We start from the raw sequence: 19,081 nt of genomic DNA, 5'->3' as shown, positions 1-19,081 counted from the left end.
CTTGCATTTAAATTTAGAAATTCATTTTTTTAAAAATTCTTTTATAATTTTTTTGATGTTATGATGTCGTAGAAATTTAAAAAAAACTAAGAAATGTCCCAAGGCTGAAGTTCTAAACTCCATAGCTAAATTTATTGTAATCGGATTTTGAAGTGGCATACCTCTAATTGTTTCGTTTAGAGTTTTTTCAATTTTTTTTTTATTTTATTACTTTTTTATAAATATCATCATAAATTTATATCATCTATGTAACAATGTATAAAAACAAATCTGATCCAGTGAATTTCAATACTTATGAACGCATAAATTTCTCTAAGAATTCTTTGATTTGAAATGTATGCTTTGAAAATGACATAAATTCATTGGCAGTCCGCTTTACACTTTTAGGAAAATGGAAATAAATCAAAGTCCAACATCAATAACCTTTTGTCGGGTCCAAAAATACTTATTGAATATCATCGGCTACATTAGAAAGTGCCAAAAGCTGTCCCGCCCAATGCCATTCGGCCAGCTCATCTGCCACGAGGAAATGTTCCCCACCATGACTGACTAACTAACCCAACTCGATTTTGGGCTGAGTGATGATGTGGCGTTGCCTTTTCTGTCGACGCCGATGACGCCTCCAATTAGCAAATTACCCTCAAAATGTGAAAAGGCAACCAACGAAATTGGGGAAAAAAAAGAAAACGCCGCAGAAGACAGCCGCCAAACTGCCAAAATCAGCTGTCCGCTTTGTTTTTAGGCAACTCGTACCCAAAAAATAAAAGCCAGCGTCATTGTGCACGTCAATTTGTTAAAATGATTGATTGCCGTTTGAATAATGAAAATCGCGCTAGTCACCGAAAAGGACAATTCGAAACAGGAAACTTTGCGTATGCAAAGTAGGCGGGCTATTATAGAGAACAGGTTTTGTAACCAGTTAAAGAATGACAGAATGCACGTTGAAAGGTATTGAAATATTTCTACATATTTTAGTAAGAACCTTTATGCTGTATAAGGTTGATATTAGGTTGTGTTAAGATATAAGGTCTTCGCTATCAGATTTAGCAAAAGCAGTAAACTTCGTAAATGTACATTATAGGAATTGTTAGCCTTTTTACCATAAAAAAATTGTTTAAAGATTCAAGATTGGTGTAGAAATCTGTTTCCAATCGAAAATTAAAACACCACATTGAACTTAATTATACCTCTTACTCGTAGGGTGAAGGGGTGTGTGGGCTCATTTAGGAGTATGTAACAGGTAAAAGCTATACAAAGTATATATATTCCTATCAATACTGATAGTCGGGGAGCCATCCATGTTCTTCAACGTTCACCACCCTAATTGGCATATCCCAGGTCCATAAAATTGCGTTGGCGATGAAAACGGTGAAATGTTCCCAAAAAGGTCGCAACGTTGTCGCCGAAAAATGTATGCAAATTCATTGCGAATTTGAATGCCCCACGGGAGCTGCGCTGCAGGAGCTTCCAGCATCATCGCCGTTTTTGAATGCGGTCAATGTGCCACAACGCAGCTGGTGAGGTGATCCTGGAAGTCGGGAGTCGGGAGTCGTGAGCCGGCGACCGGGGAAATGAATTTGTAATGAAAGTGGTTATCCGGCATTCAGTGACCCGCCGGAGTCCTGCAGGAATTGGTGGCGTAAAGGATAGACATTAAGCGAAATTAAACAGACAAATAATTCAAAAGCACGCACATTTTTGCGAGGTTCAATAAAAATCAAGAGTATGTTTGAGCAAAGTTATTGTGCATACTTGTATACTATTTTGATGGGCACAACAGTAGGGTGCTTTCCCTAACAGATTACATAAGATTGAGAACATAGGTAGTAATAATGAGAAAATAATAGTAGAATAACTGAGTACCAAGCAAATCATATACTTTGGCCCTGACAATGTAACCTGAGTTGCTCTGCGCAATTAAGGGTCCATTAAATTACACGCCCATAATAGAGCTAAACAAGCCAGGTTCAACAGCCGCATAAAGCAGCCGTTGAATAGAAGCCATTTAGCAATCACCAGCCAATTCGAAGATATTTGGCCATTTGTATTGATCAAGAACTGTCAGCAGTGACCACAACTGACAGCAGGAGGAATCTGGGGGGCACTGGCAATTGATGATAAAGGCGCTCAGTTGACTGCGAGGATTGGGATTGGGTTGGGAATGGGAAGTGTGTTCTAATGTGGAGTGGTGCACGTGGATTTGAATGCCTCCCCATTCCGTATTCCGTATCCATATCGAAGCTCCTGTCCTGTTTGCGGGTGTCGTGTGGTGCACATTTGATGATAACTCAAATGTGAAATGAATCAAGCGCAGCCACGATGACGGCCATGTTACCGCAAAGATGTCCGTGGTGTCCGCATTAATAGCAGGCGTGATGCAAGAACTGCTGGTAGCTGCGGACTGTGATGGCTTTGACTTTTAACTAGGTTTGGCTATTCAGCTAATTGCCAATAAAATGAATATTTCAAAAAATATAAATCGTATGTATATGCCAAGTGGAACCAAATGCCAAAGGAACCTCGTATCTAATAATGTTCCTATTGATCAGTAAAATGATCAAATATCAGTTAAATACCAATAATTGGATTAAAATTATACCTTTTGGTAAATAAACTTTCGACTTAGCTATTTGCTTAAATATTAGTTGAAATACACATATTTATTTGAAATTTTTTTGATTATCATAGATTTATTTGCCATTGCATGGGCACATTTGGCTTCATTCATATCAGACATTTGAACAACACTACCATTCGCGGAAGAAGATGGTGGTGGTGGTTATGCTGCTGCAGATACGGATGTGGATGCTGGTGCCACCTGACCACAACGCCAAGTAACCGCAGCGAAGAGGGGTTGGCGGTTTGATAGTTGCACAACATCTTGCATGCCACAAACCATTTTACAAGCGGATCCAAATCGATTGCCCACCTCCGCCGCCCTAATGATGCGCAGGTGCAAATCGAGTCACCCCCACCCATTTATTTCAACTGCTATTTACATTCTTCACTGAGACAAAAAACTGTAACCTAAGAATCTACACTTTACAAGTAGGATCTAATCGTATGAAGCTTTTGATATATTTAGGGTTAATAAACCCCTTATCTTAAAATATTCTAGCCAAGTCCTAACAACTCATATTTCTATAATAAAAGCTTTTCAGAGAATAAGGATTTTCGAAAAAAATTAATGTAAGGATAAGCTCCAGTTTAATACCACCTTTTTTCTGTCTGCACACATACTCAATCTCAAGCACATGTGACCAGCGAAGCCTGGCAACAGGACAAAGATAAATCGTTAATAAATTATTTATAATTAATTTGTATGCACGCGGTTTTGTAACTTCTGGCTGCTTTCGCAAGTGCTGCTATTGTTGTTGCGCCTGATTTGATATTCGCGTTTACGCTGATTAAATGAACGCCAACAGCCGCAAAACGCCAGGGAAAATGGGATGAAGAAGTTCAAGCAGCAGGTTGAGCATACGGAATTAATTAGAACACTTGGGTGTTTTTGGGGCTGGTCAGCGCTCAGAGGTTCTTAGGGTTGGGAATCGGGAACAGGAAGATGGGGATTGCCTTCGCACCGAGCCTGAGCGCATGTTGAATAAATGATAGAATGTAATTGCGCCCAAAACACCCACAGACGGACCGACTATTTGAGGGCAGTTGTTCCCGTTCTTGTTGTTGGACTAAGACGCTTATAATGAAAATATTATTAATTATGACAGCCACAACAACAATGACTGATGGGCATCAATTGCAGCTTGGCGGCAGTGTTGTCGTTCTGGTCATTTTGTCGATACTTTGTGCCATTTACCAGTCAGATTTGCTTACAAAATTACCAAAGCTTCTGGATAAATTATTCTATTATCACTTTTACTTTCATATTTCCACATTCCAAGCGAAGTGTGCATTTTAGATACCAAAATATTGAATCTTATGGATATTGCAATACCTTTTATGGTTTCTGTTTGGTTGATTTGTCCATGATTGTTGCTGAAATCAAGACAGCACTACTCAGAGCCTGCAAATCAGAGGTAAACTGGGTGGCATTAATCTGCGAGATAGCGGATACGTGGCAGCCAGGCGGGGTCATAAATTATTCATCTTGACACCGAAAAATCTTTAATCTGTCAGACACTCAAAACACTGATTGCAGTTCAAAAGGCAGCGAAATTTGCATGATTGCCAATTGGCCTGCCTAATTGAAAGCTGTTCAACTTAATGTTTAATCGATGAAATTGTATAAACCAACTATTTTCAACTGGCTCCGCATTAATCATGCTCCAATTAAGCCGCACAGTTGCTGGCCCAGCAACAACCCACAGCTGCAGCTACACGCGAGTTGAGTAAATGTATCTGTATCTGTCTCTGTATCTGTATCTGTAGCTGCGTTTTGTATCTGGCATCGCAACGAGTTTCCTGAACCAAGCCATCTCTCCCCGGCGAATCTCTGTCAATTTCATGTTTGCGCGCTAAATTAATTTAGTCAAAGCTTTGAAATTTCCAGTGCCCCAGCCAACAGACTCTGCTCAGACCGACTAACTAGGGCCCATCCAACTGGCTGATGTGATGCGTTGATAGTCGACAGTAAAACCCAACAGGCACACAACAATTTGTTTATCTGTTTATGTGTCATCAGATACAGTGGAACGCACAAGGATTTGCATGACACTTAAATAACTATGCTAGCTTGTGAAAATAAACGATCATTTTACCATGAACAAAGTCTGGCACAGAAATATAAATTAAATATTTTCACTCTTTTATTTATTGCCTTTTAAGGCGTCGGGTAATTTTTCCTGATTTAAATTGGGTTGAAAACATATGTACAGCTTAAGGGATTATGTTTGCGGTCGAATACAATATTGTTATATGTTAATCAAAAATTAAATTGCCAATATCTAACACTTCAGTAAAAAAAAACAAACAAATGTATGTAAAAACATCAGCTGGCTTGCGAAGGCATTTAAAATGACACATTAATTATTAAATATTAACAATAATTTTAAACGCTGTCGAACAGGTTTTTGGTTATTTTGCTTTTTTATGCACAAACCAATTTGGAGACCAGAGTAGAATTTATTAAGTAATAATACCATATAGAATAGAAAGAGGAAATAGACTCAGTGTCTTTTTACCTCATGTCAATGAGAAAACCAAAGAAATTTCAATGTTCGTTGCAAGACATTATAATTAAAGTGAATTCTAAGTTTAAAGAAATATTGTATGTACTACTCAGAACTTTTGTGGACTGCAGAAAAGGTTCTTATATCTTAGAGTTGGATAATTTAATTAAATGCAGACCGACAGGCTAGGAAACTTTGTCGACCCAGGGTCTTTTTGCCACTGTCACGGAGTCTGTGACACAGAAATAAATTTTCAGGCATTTATTGCAGGTATCACTCGACACAGAGCACTCGGAGTCGAGTTTGTTTGACAGGCGAATTTGTGCAGCCATTTAGAAATATTCAAGTGAGTCTAACTCTTCATGTTCGGGACTAAAAAATCGCAATTATATAAATGGATTGAGCAGTGGGTTCCATTTATAAAGGGTTCGCCAATGGCATTTATTTATTTTTTTAGAAGAGTTGTTAAAAGCAAGCATGCAAGGAGAAACGCAAAAGTACTATTATATTCTTTAGCCCCCAACCAATTGCTGGAAATAAATAGGTGTATATGAAGTGTTTTCTGTGTCAATGAACCCAATCTGCCAGATGAACTCGATCAAATGTAGGTAATGAGTTTACAGCACTCTAACCCTGCGAGTATATCGAGAAAATCGTGCTGAATCTGTTGGAGCTGCACTATATTCAATGTTCTGCAGCGATTTATCAAGTAGCCGCAGTGTGGCACACGTTTCGATTGAAATAATCTCGATTCTGCTTTCGTGCGGAGTACGCGCTGTTAACTCGGCAATTAGGATGCAGCCAAGGTGCACGGTTTGCCCTCAAAAAGAAGTAACACTGGAAAACATGCTTTGGCTTCTGAAAATGGCATAATTTTTATGCCAGGGCACGCATACAGCACATGCTTGTAAAATCAATTAAATCTTTAGCCAACTCCCATCGCCGCTTCGCGAGGAATGTGCAACTAGTTCATTTGGGGATGCCGGCTTTTGGGGGAACATACGCATTTACTAGCAGACACATTCACTGAACTCTATTCAGGGATAGTGTTGTCCACTGAAGGGCAGCTTTATTCTCAAATTACTAACTTGTATATAAAAAATAGATATTAATATTCGATCGGGTAGTCTGGTGCTGGTGTATAAGAATAAGATCGCAAATAGGTAGTAAAATAAAAAATTAAAATTGATAAAAATATATTAAAAAAGATTTGAGAGCACTTGAAATTGACTTAGTACTACTGACTTTTTAAGACCCCCTAGATGAGTCTAGGAACTGTCATCCTGGAACTGTCATCCTGGAACTGTCATCCTAGGAACTATCATCCTGGGCATAAAGCCCTCATACTTCCCAATTAAAAGGACTACCATTAATTATAACTTATAATTCCCATTGAGATTTCGACATATCAAAAGCGGAAGCCACTGGTTTGCCAGCACTAGCAGCGAGCTTTGGCGACCCAGCAGACATCTGTGCAAATAGCCGAGCAAACAGAGCAGGACTCAAGACAAAGGCATGCCGCCAAGACAAACAATGCCTGATTGTCGGGGCGAGAGATCCTGGCAGGAACGGCGATATCCTGACAGCCTGCAGTGCATATTTCGGTGGGCGCAGAGTGGGGCACTACATCGAGTGCTCGTAGTAATCCCATTAGAGGATGTGTGTTTGGCTTGCTTATTTCCAGATGCCACGGGGTCGTGGCCGTTATCTATCAGAAATGCAGCCAGGCCGGTAGATGGTTTCCAAATTCAGTTCGTGACTGGTATGGGTATGAGTGTGGGTAGTGGATTTGGAAATGGAAGTGGGTACGAGGGTTTTAGCATGGCCGGAAGGGCAAGTTATTTTCAATCGGAATGTGTGTGCATAGTTGGAATGGTTATTCGCTCGGGTACTCACTTTGTGCTGTGCGCCTCATTGTAGTTCATTAACAAATGCAGCACCGTCTCCCGATACTCCAGGACATAGCACACGTTGTTCAATAACATATCGAAAAGGGCTCGCGCGTTGTTGTCATCCTTTAGCTTCTGCAGTGCCAGCAGGCTTTGGAGCAATTCCCGGAATGTCTTTAATTAAAAAATTGGTAAGCATTAACTTGGCAGACGCATGAGCTCTTGATTGGAAAGTGGCGAGGCAGGGTCCAGAGTTGGTGTGTGGCGCATTGTAATGAACCTGAGAATCCTACTATCAGCAGAGACTTAGCACACATGTGTGTAATTATACAGGCCCTTCATTACCTGTGGCCAGTCAAAATATGCTTGGTGTGAACGGAGTCAATTTGAACTAAGTTTGTGTCCGGTTAATGGTAATGAAGCTGTTAGTTTCCAGCTATCTTTAACACCGGCTAATAAGTTTCTGCCCACTTTTGATCTATGCAATTGATGTGGAAAATAACCTTATATCTTCACAAGAAAGATCAGGGAAACCTTTTGCGTCAGACATCTCTAGCTAATCCCCGGCAATGCTCGCTGTTCATTTGATGTTTCCCCATCGTTCCGGCGAGCTTAAAGGATGCATGGAGCTGGGCTTGAGTACTGGGAGCCCAGTGCCAAGAACCGGGTACCCAACTTAATCCATGGCAATCGTCGAGCGGCACTCTTAGCCCCCAAAAGTGCACTTAAAGCGCCAAAGCAAACAACAACAGACCCGCACACACACTGTGCGCTCGGCTTAGGTGGCCACCGGGATCAGGATGCAAGGATGGGGCAGGTCCTGGACCTGGAGCTGGAGCTGGAGCTGGAGCTGGAACGGAAGAGACTTACCAAAAGCGCTACATGCAGTCGCTTGGCCCAGAGACGCGCCTGTTTCTTGTCGCTCACAATCATGTCCATGTCATGTTGCATGCGCGTCAGGACCCAGTGGAAGCATTGCACGCTCAACGATTCGCTGCGAATGAAATGGAAGAAGCCAACAGGGTTACGTAACACTCGTGTACACAGCTCGAAAAACCTGAGTCCTACTTATATAATAATTAAATATAATATAACCATTTAAATAAACAATTAAGTGGAATTCCACAGAGTATGTTAGATATAGAGTAATGGTAGGTGCAATTCAAGGTTTTTTACTGGCAAGCCACCATTTATTTTCAGTGCACAAGGCATCATGTATGGTGTGAATCGTTGTGCCTGAGTGCATATTTAAGTAGTAGAATTCTGCATTAAAGTTGGCCCAAACTGGCAGCGTGGAGCAGCAAAACAGGTAAGCAGCTTGCCGTCTGCCGTCTGCCACTTGCCACTGCCAGAGCGAAAAACTCATTAACAAAATTAATTTTTAAGTAGCGCTAGAATTGAGCGCCAGCCAGCCTAAGTTTTCCTTGTCCTCTCTCCGCCAAGGATGCGGGGACCACTGGGCGTTGAGATGCCGCACGTTTCCCGCCCACCGCCCGACCACGCCCTACTAAGCCGCCCACTTCCGGTGGCTGCAGCATTTGCCTGCAACTTGGGCCAAATTAGCAGCGCAACGTCGGCGGCAACCACCATTAAAGTTCTGCGACAACGTCGAGAGCATTTGAAGAGGCATTAAAAACAAATTAATTACAGATGTGCGGCAGCAGCGCAGCAGCAATAGGAACCTAAATAAATAAATTATAAAATCAATAAAAGTGCAATGAACAGCAGCACGATAATGTGGCAAAGGGAACAAACGGAACAAACACTGATTGATGCAGAAACTCTTTACGAAAAACTGTGCAAAGCAAATAAACTAATTGAGATTTGGGTTTCAACTGGCTGCAATAAAATGGGTTAAAAATTAAATGTTCAAGTGGAAAATGTAGTGCAAGTCAAGCAAAGGTTTCCAGCACATTTCGCCACTTAATATTTTTAAACAATATTTAAACGGTTCACAAATAAATTTAGTTTTTATGAGTTGCTTAATAATGTATTTCATGTATTTGTAGCCTGCAATGATTTCATCATTCGAATAGGTGCCTTATAAGTGAGTCTTGTGTTTTTGCAAATTCCTGATCATTCGCAGACTTCAGCGATTGATTTCGGTATCAATGCTTTGTACGTGTACTCGCATAAACAAAATGACAAACTCAATTTCACTTTTTTTCGGGCTGCTGGCTGCTGGAAAAGTTTGCCCATCTGAAAGCCCATATATTACAGCAATGCCATGCTTTATATAGTGCAAAATCAGTAGAAAATGGCAGACGATAAAGAAAGTTCAGCGCGGTGCGGAGGCAGCGTCAAATTGCATTTGAGGAAATAAACAGAAAGTTTTATGGTCGGCGAGTATATATTGTACATAGGATGCTTACTATACAAGTATAGGAGTGTGTAAGTGCAAAAATGAGACGAAGAAGTCTGATAAAAGGCGAAAAGGAGGGACATTGCTGAAAATGAATAAGGAAGCAGGAGCAGCAGTTCCAGGAGTCGGAGCTCCAGTTGAAGAACCAACCAAGTTAGAATAGTGCGCGGGAGTCGCCAAGCGGCGGAAAAGGGGGAAAAACTGGTCTGGGAAAACTTTGCGCCAACGGAATGACAACATTTTTGCAAAGCTTCATTGTTGTCATTCAGAAACTAATTTGAAAGTAACCAAAACAATTTTAAAGAAATTTCCCACCACACAGCCAGCGAAAGAGACCAAAGTGGAGCAGGAGCAGGAACTGGATCTGAAGCCAGAGCAGGATCCGCATCCGCACCCGGCGGAGTAGGAGCAGGAGGAGGAGGAGCAACGTCAGCCGGATGACAGCATAAAGAACGCAAAATTTTATTAACAGCATGCTGGACAAGAATGAAACAACAACAACACAACGCCAGAAATACCAACAAGGGGCGATGTATACACTGAACAACATAGCTTACTGGCTTATATTACCAAATTATAGTAATGTTATTTTTTCCTAATTACAATTTACTACTGAAAGTACCACCCCCTTTATAGGTTCCCCCTCAATTCATTTACAAGTATAAAACGATTACCACAAGATATATGGTTTTCTATTCACAAGGATATTATTTCTAGTGTGCAAAAATCACGATATCAGTATAGTCAGTATAGCTTAGCAACTTTGGCTAAGAACTTTATGAGAGAGGTTCTGCCCTCAAAAGTGGAACTTGCAGTGGCTGTAAAGTGGTCAAGTTTGGTGGGTCAACAATTGGCGTCGTGACTTTGATTTGTACATGTGCTTGTTGTCCCCGCCAAACAGTAATGCAATAAAAGTCTAGTGACGAAACGCTGATGTCAGGCCACTAAGGAATGACACACAAATTGTGTGGTGACCGCAGAAAAAATTCCTGCGGAAAATGCTGGGAAAATGCTTTAGATTTCGCATTGGCCCTCTGCTTGAACATTTTCGGGCAAAGTGCTAAGAGCAAAATGGAAATTGTCATCACACTAAAGTTTATTTGCTGCGCACTTGCCCCTTTTGTTGTCACAAAAAAAGGAGGAAAACGAAAAACAGCAAATGGAAAACATTGAAAATACCCCTTATGAGCGGTCTCTACTTTTCACACTTCAACAGTTCAGATGATAGATTGTCCTTTCGACAGATAAACAAGTATTCGCAGCTTATTTGCTGTCGAAAACATTCCAACGAAATCAATTTCAAGTTTATCGGAAGCGGTTGCACTAAGAAGCTATGACCAAATAAACGAAAATTGAATTTTAAAGTTGGGTTTACTTAAAAGAATCTACTAGAATCTAGTAGGGTAAAGAGTATTCTATTAGTTTAGTTATATAATCCTACTGGCAATCGTAGTTACAAGGCAATTTTAACTTTTTTACATGTGTATAAAAAGTTCACACTTCTTAGCAAATAATTTAAATGGTAAGGCACTTGTTGAGCGTCAGCTTCTGTGTTTTTAATTTCAACACCAGGGTGTCCTCTTTGAGGAAAAATGTTCAAACTGAGAGTGGCCACCGAAATAAAAATGATGGGGAATTTCCTTCATCTGAAGAGTGTTGCGAAGTAATTTGATTAAAAGCCTTGATGGAGGCGGTTTGGAAGTGTAGCTAGTGCGCCCGAGATTTGCATATCTGCTGAGTTGGCCGGAGGACGAGGTCAGCTCTTCATGGAACCACTGAAAGCGGAGCCCATTCATCAGCATCATCATCATCATCGTCATCATATCACTTGTGAAAACTCGTTTGTATATGCTTTGAAACTTGGAGGCAATTAATTTGAACACGTTAGGCGGCACTCAGTTGAGTATCTGGGGCAAGTCGTACAATTTCCAGAAATCTCCTTCGCAATGACATTGCCAAACGGAAATCATATGTCAGTGATGCTAAGGATGATGCTCACGTCTTCGTGATATAATATTAAAAATATAACAAGTCTAGGAATCTCATATAACATATAGCTAAGAAGTTGCTTAGAATAGTGTGAGTCTTTGATGGTTTACAAATGTGCACAGATCTATTGAGCGCCACTCACCTGACTAACTGCAATTGTAGACCACTCAAACGATTGAACTCCATGAAAAATCGTATGGCCCACAATAGATAGGAGTCATCGTGACTCGACGATCCAGCGTTGCGTTCCAGCACCCGACGCACCTGCCTCACCAGCGTGTTGTAAGCGGAGCGCAGTACCTCGATGCAGTATTCGCGCAGGCACAATCTGCAAAGCCGGAAAAAAGTAAAAAAAGTGTGAGTGAAATCCAGAAGCTAAAATGTTCAAGGCGCAGTTTGGGCGAAAAGGGGGCTGAGAGACATGAAAAATGGTTATACCACAATAATATTGATTGAAAGCGAACGCCCTCTATCAGTTTATATAACAAATGCGGACGCTGCAACGGCATTTGGCAGCGCTGATGCAATAAATTTCGCCTGGCCAATTTATTTGTGCAAAGCTGGCTAAAGGATGCACCCAGCCAGCCAACCAGCCAACCAGCCAACCAGTCAGGCAGCCACGCAGGCTGCCATCCAAGCGGACCACCCAAACCCAATCCTGTCGAGCGTGGAGCAATCTCTGCCAGCAGGCGAAACACAAATCCAACGCATCGATGCCGACGCGGATTAATTTATGCCAAAATGGAGGCAAAAGTGAACAAAAAATGGCCAGCACCCTTAGTCGGCTTATTGCAGCATGCACTTGTGGTTGGCTAACAAATTGTTGGGGAGCACGGTGCTCCAGCACGTGACATTGATGAACTTTCGCCTTTACCGCCTACGTGCTCCGCCTTGGTCCTCTGACTTTGGCCATTCGTTTGCGGTCGGAATGGGACATTCGGAGTTGTCTAATCACGACCACCGGCGGCGCCCCGGTCACATTTGTTCTGCTCCATCAATTTATGGGCGCCTAAAGATTTGGCCAACCGACTGGGGCTAAGCATCTTGTCCCATAAACCAGGCCGGGCACTGGCCGACTAAGAAGCAAAAATGTTTGCCAGCCAGTTCCATCCAAATCGCAGCAGCGGATAAAAACCTTTTGAGGATTTTACTTGAAAATTGCATGCCTCGTCGGCCAGAGATCCCAAAGTCGATGCCGATGCCGATGGCGATGGCAATGGCGATTCAGAAAATGCCGATGGCGCCGCCAAGTTGCTGCTGCAGTTTTATCTCGGCTCCGGTTTTTATGCTCCACGCCACAAATTGAGGAAGAACAGAGAACTTCCCAGACGAACAACAAATGCTCTAGGCTTGGGAAAGAGCTAGAGAGGATGGGTCGGATATAAAGTTCAAATCGTGACTATCAATCATGGTAATAAGTGGCAAGGACTTGAGCGTAATGTGGCTCACCCAACATTTATGCATTAATGCATTAATGTTCACTAAAATACTTTGAATACTTTGCTCATTCACCCACCAACTAGGGTATATATACAAGTATTTGTGACCAAAAAAAAGACCGGAACTGAATGCATTTACTGTAACTGCTGAAGAAGACCAGGATAGCGTCAGCCCGGGAATCTTGGCCTGCGGGCGTGGAGGCAGATCCTTTAAGTACTTTGTTGGTTAGCGGAGAAGCATAAAATAGCTGCACCTGGTGGCCATTAGGGGGAGCGGCGACGGGGGCGCTCGGCGCCAAGATATTGTTTAGCCCGGCCAAGTCAGGCGGAACCCTGGAACCCTGGAAGCCTGGAAGCCCCAAGCTGCCAATATCGTTTGTGTGATTCTATAAAACAGCAGGAATTACAGGCTGCTGGGTGGAAGGGGAGAGGGAGTTGAAAGGGAGAAGCGAAAGGGCCAAAAGGAAATGGCTTCATTTATTATTGAATATTATTTTATACGCTCTCTCGCTCGACTGCTCACTCGCTCCGGTTCAATCTCTCGGATACGGCTGTACTGGCAGCGTAAAATCGAAAATCAATGGCCGGGATGTGGCTCCGTCGCTCGGTTGGTGGCCATAACAATTCTGATGCTAATGGCCACACCAGCAGCATCAGCAGCATCAGCAGCATCAGCAGCACCAGCACAATACGAACAAGGCCCGGAGCCAAAGTGCAGGAAGTGGCCACAGACAAATGGATATGGCTGTGGGTTACGAGAAGCCCGGGACTCACCTCACGGTGAACGCACTGCGACGGGTCACCTGCGCCTCCTCCTGGATGTGACGGTGGGAGCGCTTCTGCTGCTGCTTCTCGCGGTCGAAATCGATCGATGAGACGCGCTCCAGAGCCTGGTGGCATATCACATCCCGATCCGAGACGGACTTCATGTTCCTGATGACGTAGGTGCCGCCGAAACGCGAGTGGCGTCCTGGTGGAGGACGAGCCTGACGACGGGCACGCTCGCGGCGTCGTGCGGCCAAAAGTTCCTGCTGGTCCCGCTGCTTTTCGCTCAGACTGCGCTGCAGGGAGGCGTCCGCCAGGGATTCGGCACTCTGAAATCGCATAAATGGGTATTTATAGTATTTATTACCATAGCTCATATTTGTTTATTACCATACCTGTTCCCTAAAAAGCAGGCACACAATCTCCAGACCGTGCAAATGGAACTGCTCCTCATCCGGCGAGGAGATGACAAACAAGACCAGGTCCAGCATTCCAGTTTGGTGCAACGCCCAAATGACCTGGTCGTGCAGACTGGCATCGTTGTCCGCCCGGCACTCGGCCTCCGGATTCGCTGGCACTTGCAGGACGTTCCGCACCAGGACCAGGATGCGCTCAATCAGCAGATTCTGCTCTTCGCTGCGAATCGCAAATGCCTGGAAGGAAAGCCAGAGCATGGCATTAGAAATCAGGGCCATAAAATGCTGCTGCAAATCCCAGTGTAAAAACCTAAGCGCCAAATCCCGCGAGTCAAGTTAAAATAATCAAATGAAATTAAATTAAATTAAATTGCAAATTTATGTAGCTCGACTGTAAAACGGAAGCCCTCCTCCTTGGCTCGGGCCAAGACAAGCGATGGAACCACAACAAAGTCAAGTTGAAATCAATTTGGGCAGAGTGTGGGCGCTAAGAGGAAGTGCCTGGGTGGCTGACTGGATGGGCGGATGGTTGGATGGGCGGATGGTTGGATGGGCGGAAGGGCGATGGGCTCCATAGTTAGAGTTGGGCGCAGCAGGACATTACAGTTGCTGCTGTGAGCTTAAAAATAAATACAACTAATGCGGCTTTTGTGCCTACAAGCCAGCTGTGACTCCTCCGTCCCGACATGGACACCCACTTCCACTCTCACACCCACATCCACATCCACACCCAGACCCACATCCACATCCACAGCCAGGCATGTGCCAGGAACTCGGGGCTCCAGACCTCAGGACCCCGAGAGCCCATCTCAAAGGCAAAGTTAATAATGACTTCCGTTTTTGGTTTCCCTACGCAACAAATACAACAACACCAGGGCGGGGGAGTGCGGCGGCTCATTCAAAACTGAAAGCTTTCCTTCGCACCGAAGTAAGTGGAGCAGGGGCAGTAGCTCCTCCTGCTCCTGCGCCTGTCCACTTGGCTGCTCGCCGCGCATACATCAAAGCGTGTAAGTCGGTGCGACGCAAATAAAGAAGTAAAGCATAAAAAGTCAGCAGCAACAGTGCACTGAAAACGATTTCATGCCCAAAAATATAAAAACTGTATCAAAAACCATGGGATTTACGCTAGTAAATATTTTCCCATTCATAGTATTGCTGTTAAATACTTTCACTTTTCAGTTAGCAAAACAGAAGTATTTCGAGCCTTACTAATTACCGAATATTTTTTTGGAGTGCACCACGCACCCAGAAGGAAGGGCGGAACCGCCGAAGGCAAAAGCGGAAAAATCCTCGTACACATTCATTATCAACGACAACAGCCACACAGCAACAAGAACAAATAGACAGCGTCCATATAGAAATTCGCGTGCATTTAACCTAACCAAGGAGGAAAAAGGAGTGGGGAAAGCGAGGAAAACCGAGGAAAACGGCACAAATAAAAGGAAAAGCGCTCCCTAAAAAATGGAAATGTAAAGAAATCCTCGGGCGACTCTTTGGCAACGCAGCGCCATGAAAATCCTTTGGAATTGCTCCCCGGAGTGTTATGAATGTCGATTCAATCGGCTTTAAATGAATTTATTTCGTTGTGATGGGCGATGGATGGTAATGGTGGAGACTAGGAACTTTGCCGAATGGTTCCGCTCTCTCATCTTTGAGATGTACGTTCCTACCTTCCGGTTGCCAGGACTTAACTTATGATAATTGTTGCGATCATCAACCCGGTGTTTCACTTTGGTCTGCCCGCTGAAGAAATAGTTTGGGCCACAAACAAACGGCAAGCACTTCTTTTCAATGTAAATTTCCAATTACAAATTTATGGCAATCCAGCTGGAGCTCGTCCATGAGTTGCACACACAGAAATCAGGAAATCCTTTTTTATCTGCCGGGTACTTGCAGATTGATTCGAGCTGGAGCAAAGAATTTTCAGTAATACCCTAGAAAACGCTAATAGTATGCTGGGAAACAAAAACATAGATTAATATTAATCTAAGGTTCAAGCATGATTAGACACCGAAATTGCCGTGATAAAATTGTAATATTTTCAAGAGTATCCACAGATTGGACATTGTTCTGCAACATTTTTTTACCACCACCAGCAATTGAAAGCATTCGAAAAACGCAGACTGCCATCGATTGGCAATCATTGTTGCTGGGCTTCTGCCTTCGTGGTTTGAACAATGTATCGACCCACCGCTGTTGGTTCAATTCCATACAGTTTCGGTTAGCTTTTTTTGCCGCATGCTGCCGACAGATTTTTTGGGGATTCGTCTAGGCCGGAATCAAATTCCTTTTGCCAACTGTGACGCGTTTGATTCGAAGGTGCCTTGTAGTCATTGGCACCCCAGTGAAACCTGCCCCACAGCCAACTTGTCGTGGGTGTTGATTAAATCGACTTGTTGCGGTTTTTTCTGGCGCTGAAAGTAAGGCAAGTGCGTGGAACCCTTTGGAGATTTGATTTCATATTGTGAGATATTTTAAATTAAATTCCATCTTTGGATCTCGTTGGGCAGCAGTTGAGTCAAGTTGGGGGAGTAAAGGATAAAGGATAAAGGGAAATGAGTGCACGGAACAAATAAAGAAGATAAAAGCGAGCAGATATGAAGTTCAAATTAGTTATGAACCCACAAAGCGGACGAGTTCAGTCATAAAGCCAGAGCTGGTCAAAACAAACTTCAAGTGGGTTGGGCGATGTGAAAAACATTCCTTCTCCCCACGAAAACTTGACTGCTGCCAGCTGCAAGGGCCATTAAAAGTTTTGCGTACCCGCTTGCCCATTAATACATAGATTAAAGGGATTACAAGAATAGTTGAGCAAATGCCCGAACGATAATTGCCTGTCTTTTAGAATAGGAGCCCAACCCACGGGCATAAAAAGTAGCTTGTAGATGGTTATCAAGCCCACGATAAGTCAAAATAATTATGCGCTCCACAGTTTATTGGCGTGTGAGGGAAAGCTTGCGCCTTGAGGGAATTGCATTGCAGACGGCAATGAAGATAACAAATGAAAACTGTGTTCCGATTCAAAAATCAAGTTGAATGTGTTGGAAAGAGATTTCTTGGGTGCTACATCTCACTGACAAACTCGAGCAGGTAACCCTCTATTCAAACAATTGACTCGCTAGCAAAATATGAACTTATCATCAACGGGGTTAGGCGGGCACACGAGCCATGTGTAGGTACATGACAAGCAAGAACAGAAAGACGGCGAAGGTAATGAAGCGCTGGTGCAGCGAGGGGGAGACGAACTGGCGCTCGATGGGAAAACGCGACCACTGCTGCAGCATCTGGGGCGGCAAGGGTTTGATCCGTGGCATAGGGTCCACTGGATATTTGATGTGGCCGCGTGTGAACATGCCGGCGTCCGGCAGAATGATCAGTTCGCTGATGCAGTCGCTGCTCATGCGCATCCGGCGGCGGTGCTCGCCAAAGGAACGGCACGAGCCAGAGTTCCGTAAGGTCTTCGCATGGCGTATGGTGATGAGGGTGTTCTCGCCGATCAGGGACTGGCAGTAGGGGCATTTGGCCCGGTATTCCTGTGTCTCAATCCAGTTGCGAATGCACTTGGCGCAGAAGTGGTGGCCGCAGAAGCTCACCCTCGGCGATTCCGCAGTTTGCATGCACACCATGCACACATAGTAAGTGCACCTATCGTCCCAGGGCTCCTCTCCGTCGCCGCTGTCGCCGCCGAAATTCATGGGGCTTCGTGTGTCCTCCGAATTGCTTACTTGTGGCATGTTGTGTCGCCTTGTTTTCTTTTCTTCTTTGTGCCTCTAGTCACAAGCTATCGAGAGACCTAAGTACTAATGTCGAGCTACCAACTTACTATTTCCAAGGCCTGCTTCAGCTTCTCGAACAGGGCGCTCCAGACTTTGTCCTTGGCAAAGGCTGCTTTGTAGCTCTGCAGGATGTCGATGAGCTCCATGAACACTTTGCGGCCATGATTGTCCTTCGGTGCACCATCCCGGTAGAGCAGCAGTGTGGGATTGCTCAGGATGACCAGCAGGCGGATCAGCAGATCGGATAGCTCCTCGTGATGCACATAGTCCGGCAGCATGTAAACCAAATCCGTTTGCAGCACCTTGGAGCGGCCCATATGACGGCGATACTCGTGGTTGTCCAGGTCCCGACGCAGTATCCAAATTAGGTGCTGCATGCAAGGGATAACTTAAGTTGTAACTAACTAGTTTTAAATAAAGAGACTAGTTTACCTTAAGACCCTCGGCGACATCAGGTTCCGCTTGATATTTCTGGCCATCACTGTAGCCCAGGGCCGCGCACGTGGCGTCGATGTCCGCCAGCAGAATAGACATCTCGAGGTGCACTTATCACTTTTATTTGTATTGTAAATGGGCCAATAGACTCTGCGACATAAACAAAACAATATTTCTAGGGTTGTTGATAATATAACAAAATATCAATATATCGATACTTTTTTCTGCAAATTTTGTATTTGTATCGTGATATTGTTTTTTCCCAAATATCGATATTGCGATATTTTTTTTTTTTATATTTTTTTGATATTTTCCCTTCGGTCACTCTGATTTCCAAAGCGATACCGGGTAAAAGTGATCGTGTTAAAATGACCATAAGGTACCTGATCACTCCGGGTAGCTCAGTGCCTTCAGAGCGGTTGGCGTCCGCTATAAAATGTGTAGTCTGTGACGCACGAAGCCGAATGACTGACACACATATAACACAACGAGTCTTCCTAAAATCACTTAACACAATCTGTATTATTATCTGTATTAGATATTGAATATCCAGTTAAATAAGAAACATGAAGTTAATAAGAAAGTATTATGTTTGTATTGTGGGAATATAACAAATTTTGTTTGAAAAAAAAAATATCGAAAATATCAATTATATTGATATTTTTTTATGATATTTTAAATATTATCATTTTTTTTTATAAAAAAAAAAATATCATCGATGCGATATTTTTTTAATATCACGACATTCCTACTCTAAATTAGAAGACATGCCTTACAGTCTTCACTAGAATGGTTATTTGTTCAAGAGGGATGCCAATGTGATCTTGCAAGTAATCACACTTAGGAACACATACATTACTACACATACACTTTACTCACTGCTC

General features: G+C 43.3%; 2 protein-coding genes across 2 annotated transcripts in view; both read right to left on the bottom strand.

The window, feature by feature from the left end:
- Window positions 1–18,419, bottom strand: part of LOC6553629 (protein timeless homolog) — a 67,239-nt gene extending 48,820 nt beyond the window's left edge. The window contains exons 1-7 of the mRNA XM_001980276.3: window positions 18,195–18,419; window positions 17,810–18,133; window positions 13,966–14,223; window positions 13,580–13,899; window positions 11,509–11,694; window positions 7,886–8,009; window positions 7,023–7,189 (exon numbers count right to left, since the gene is read on the bottom strand). Coding sequence (XP_001980312.1) covers window positions 7,023–7,189; window positions 7,886–8,009; window positions 11,509–11,694; window positions 13,580–13,899; window positions 13,966–14,223; window positions 17,810–18,133; window positions 18,195–18,296 — 1,481 coding nt within the window. The 5' untranslated portion in view covers window positions 18,297–18,419. The remainder of the gene's footprint in view (window positions 1–7,022; window positions 7,190–7,885; window positions 8,010–11,508; window positions 11,695–13,579; window positions 13,900–13,965; window positions 14,224–17,809; window positions 18,134–18,194) is intronic.
- On the bottom strand, window positions 17,134–17,802 carry LOC26526260 (E3 ubiquitin-protein ligase RNF125). Its single transcript, XM_015154976.2, has one exon. The coding sequence runs from the start codon at window positions 17,718–17,720 to the stop codon at window positions 17,136–17,138; it is 585 nt and encodes a 194-aa protein (XP_015010462.2). The 5' UTR covers window positions 17,721–17,802; the 3' UTR covers window positions 17,134–17,135.
- Window positions 18,420–19,081: the final 662 nt, after the last annotated feature.

This window comes from Drosophila erecta, unplaced genomic scaffold, assembly GCF_003286155.1.
Source record: "Drosophila erecta strain 14021-0224.00,06,07 unplaced genomic scaffold, DereRS2 tig00000000-arrow-pilon, whole genome shotgun sequence".
Lineage (NCBI taxonomy): Eukaryota > Metazoa > Arthropoda > Insecta > Diptera > Drosophilidae > Drosophila > Drosophila erecta.
The sequence above is the reverse complement of the archived record's forward strand: the minus strand, read 5'-3'. Positions and strand labels throughout refer to the sequence as shown.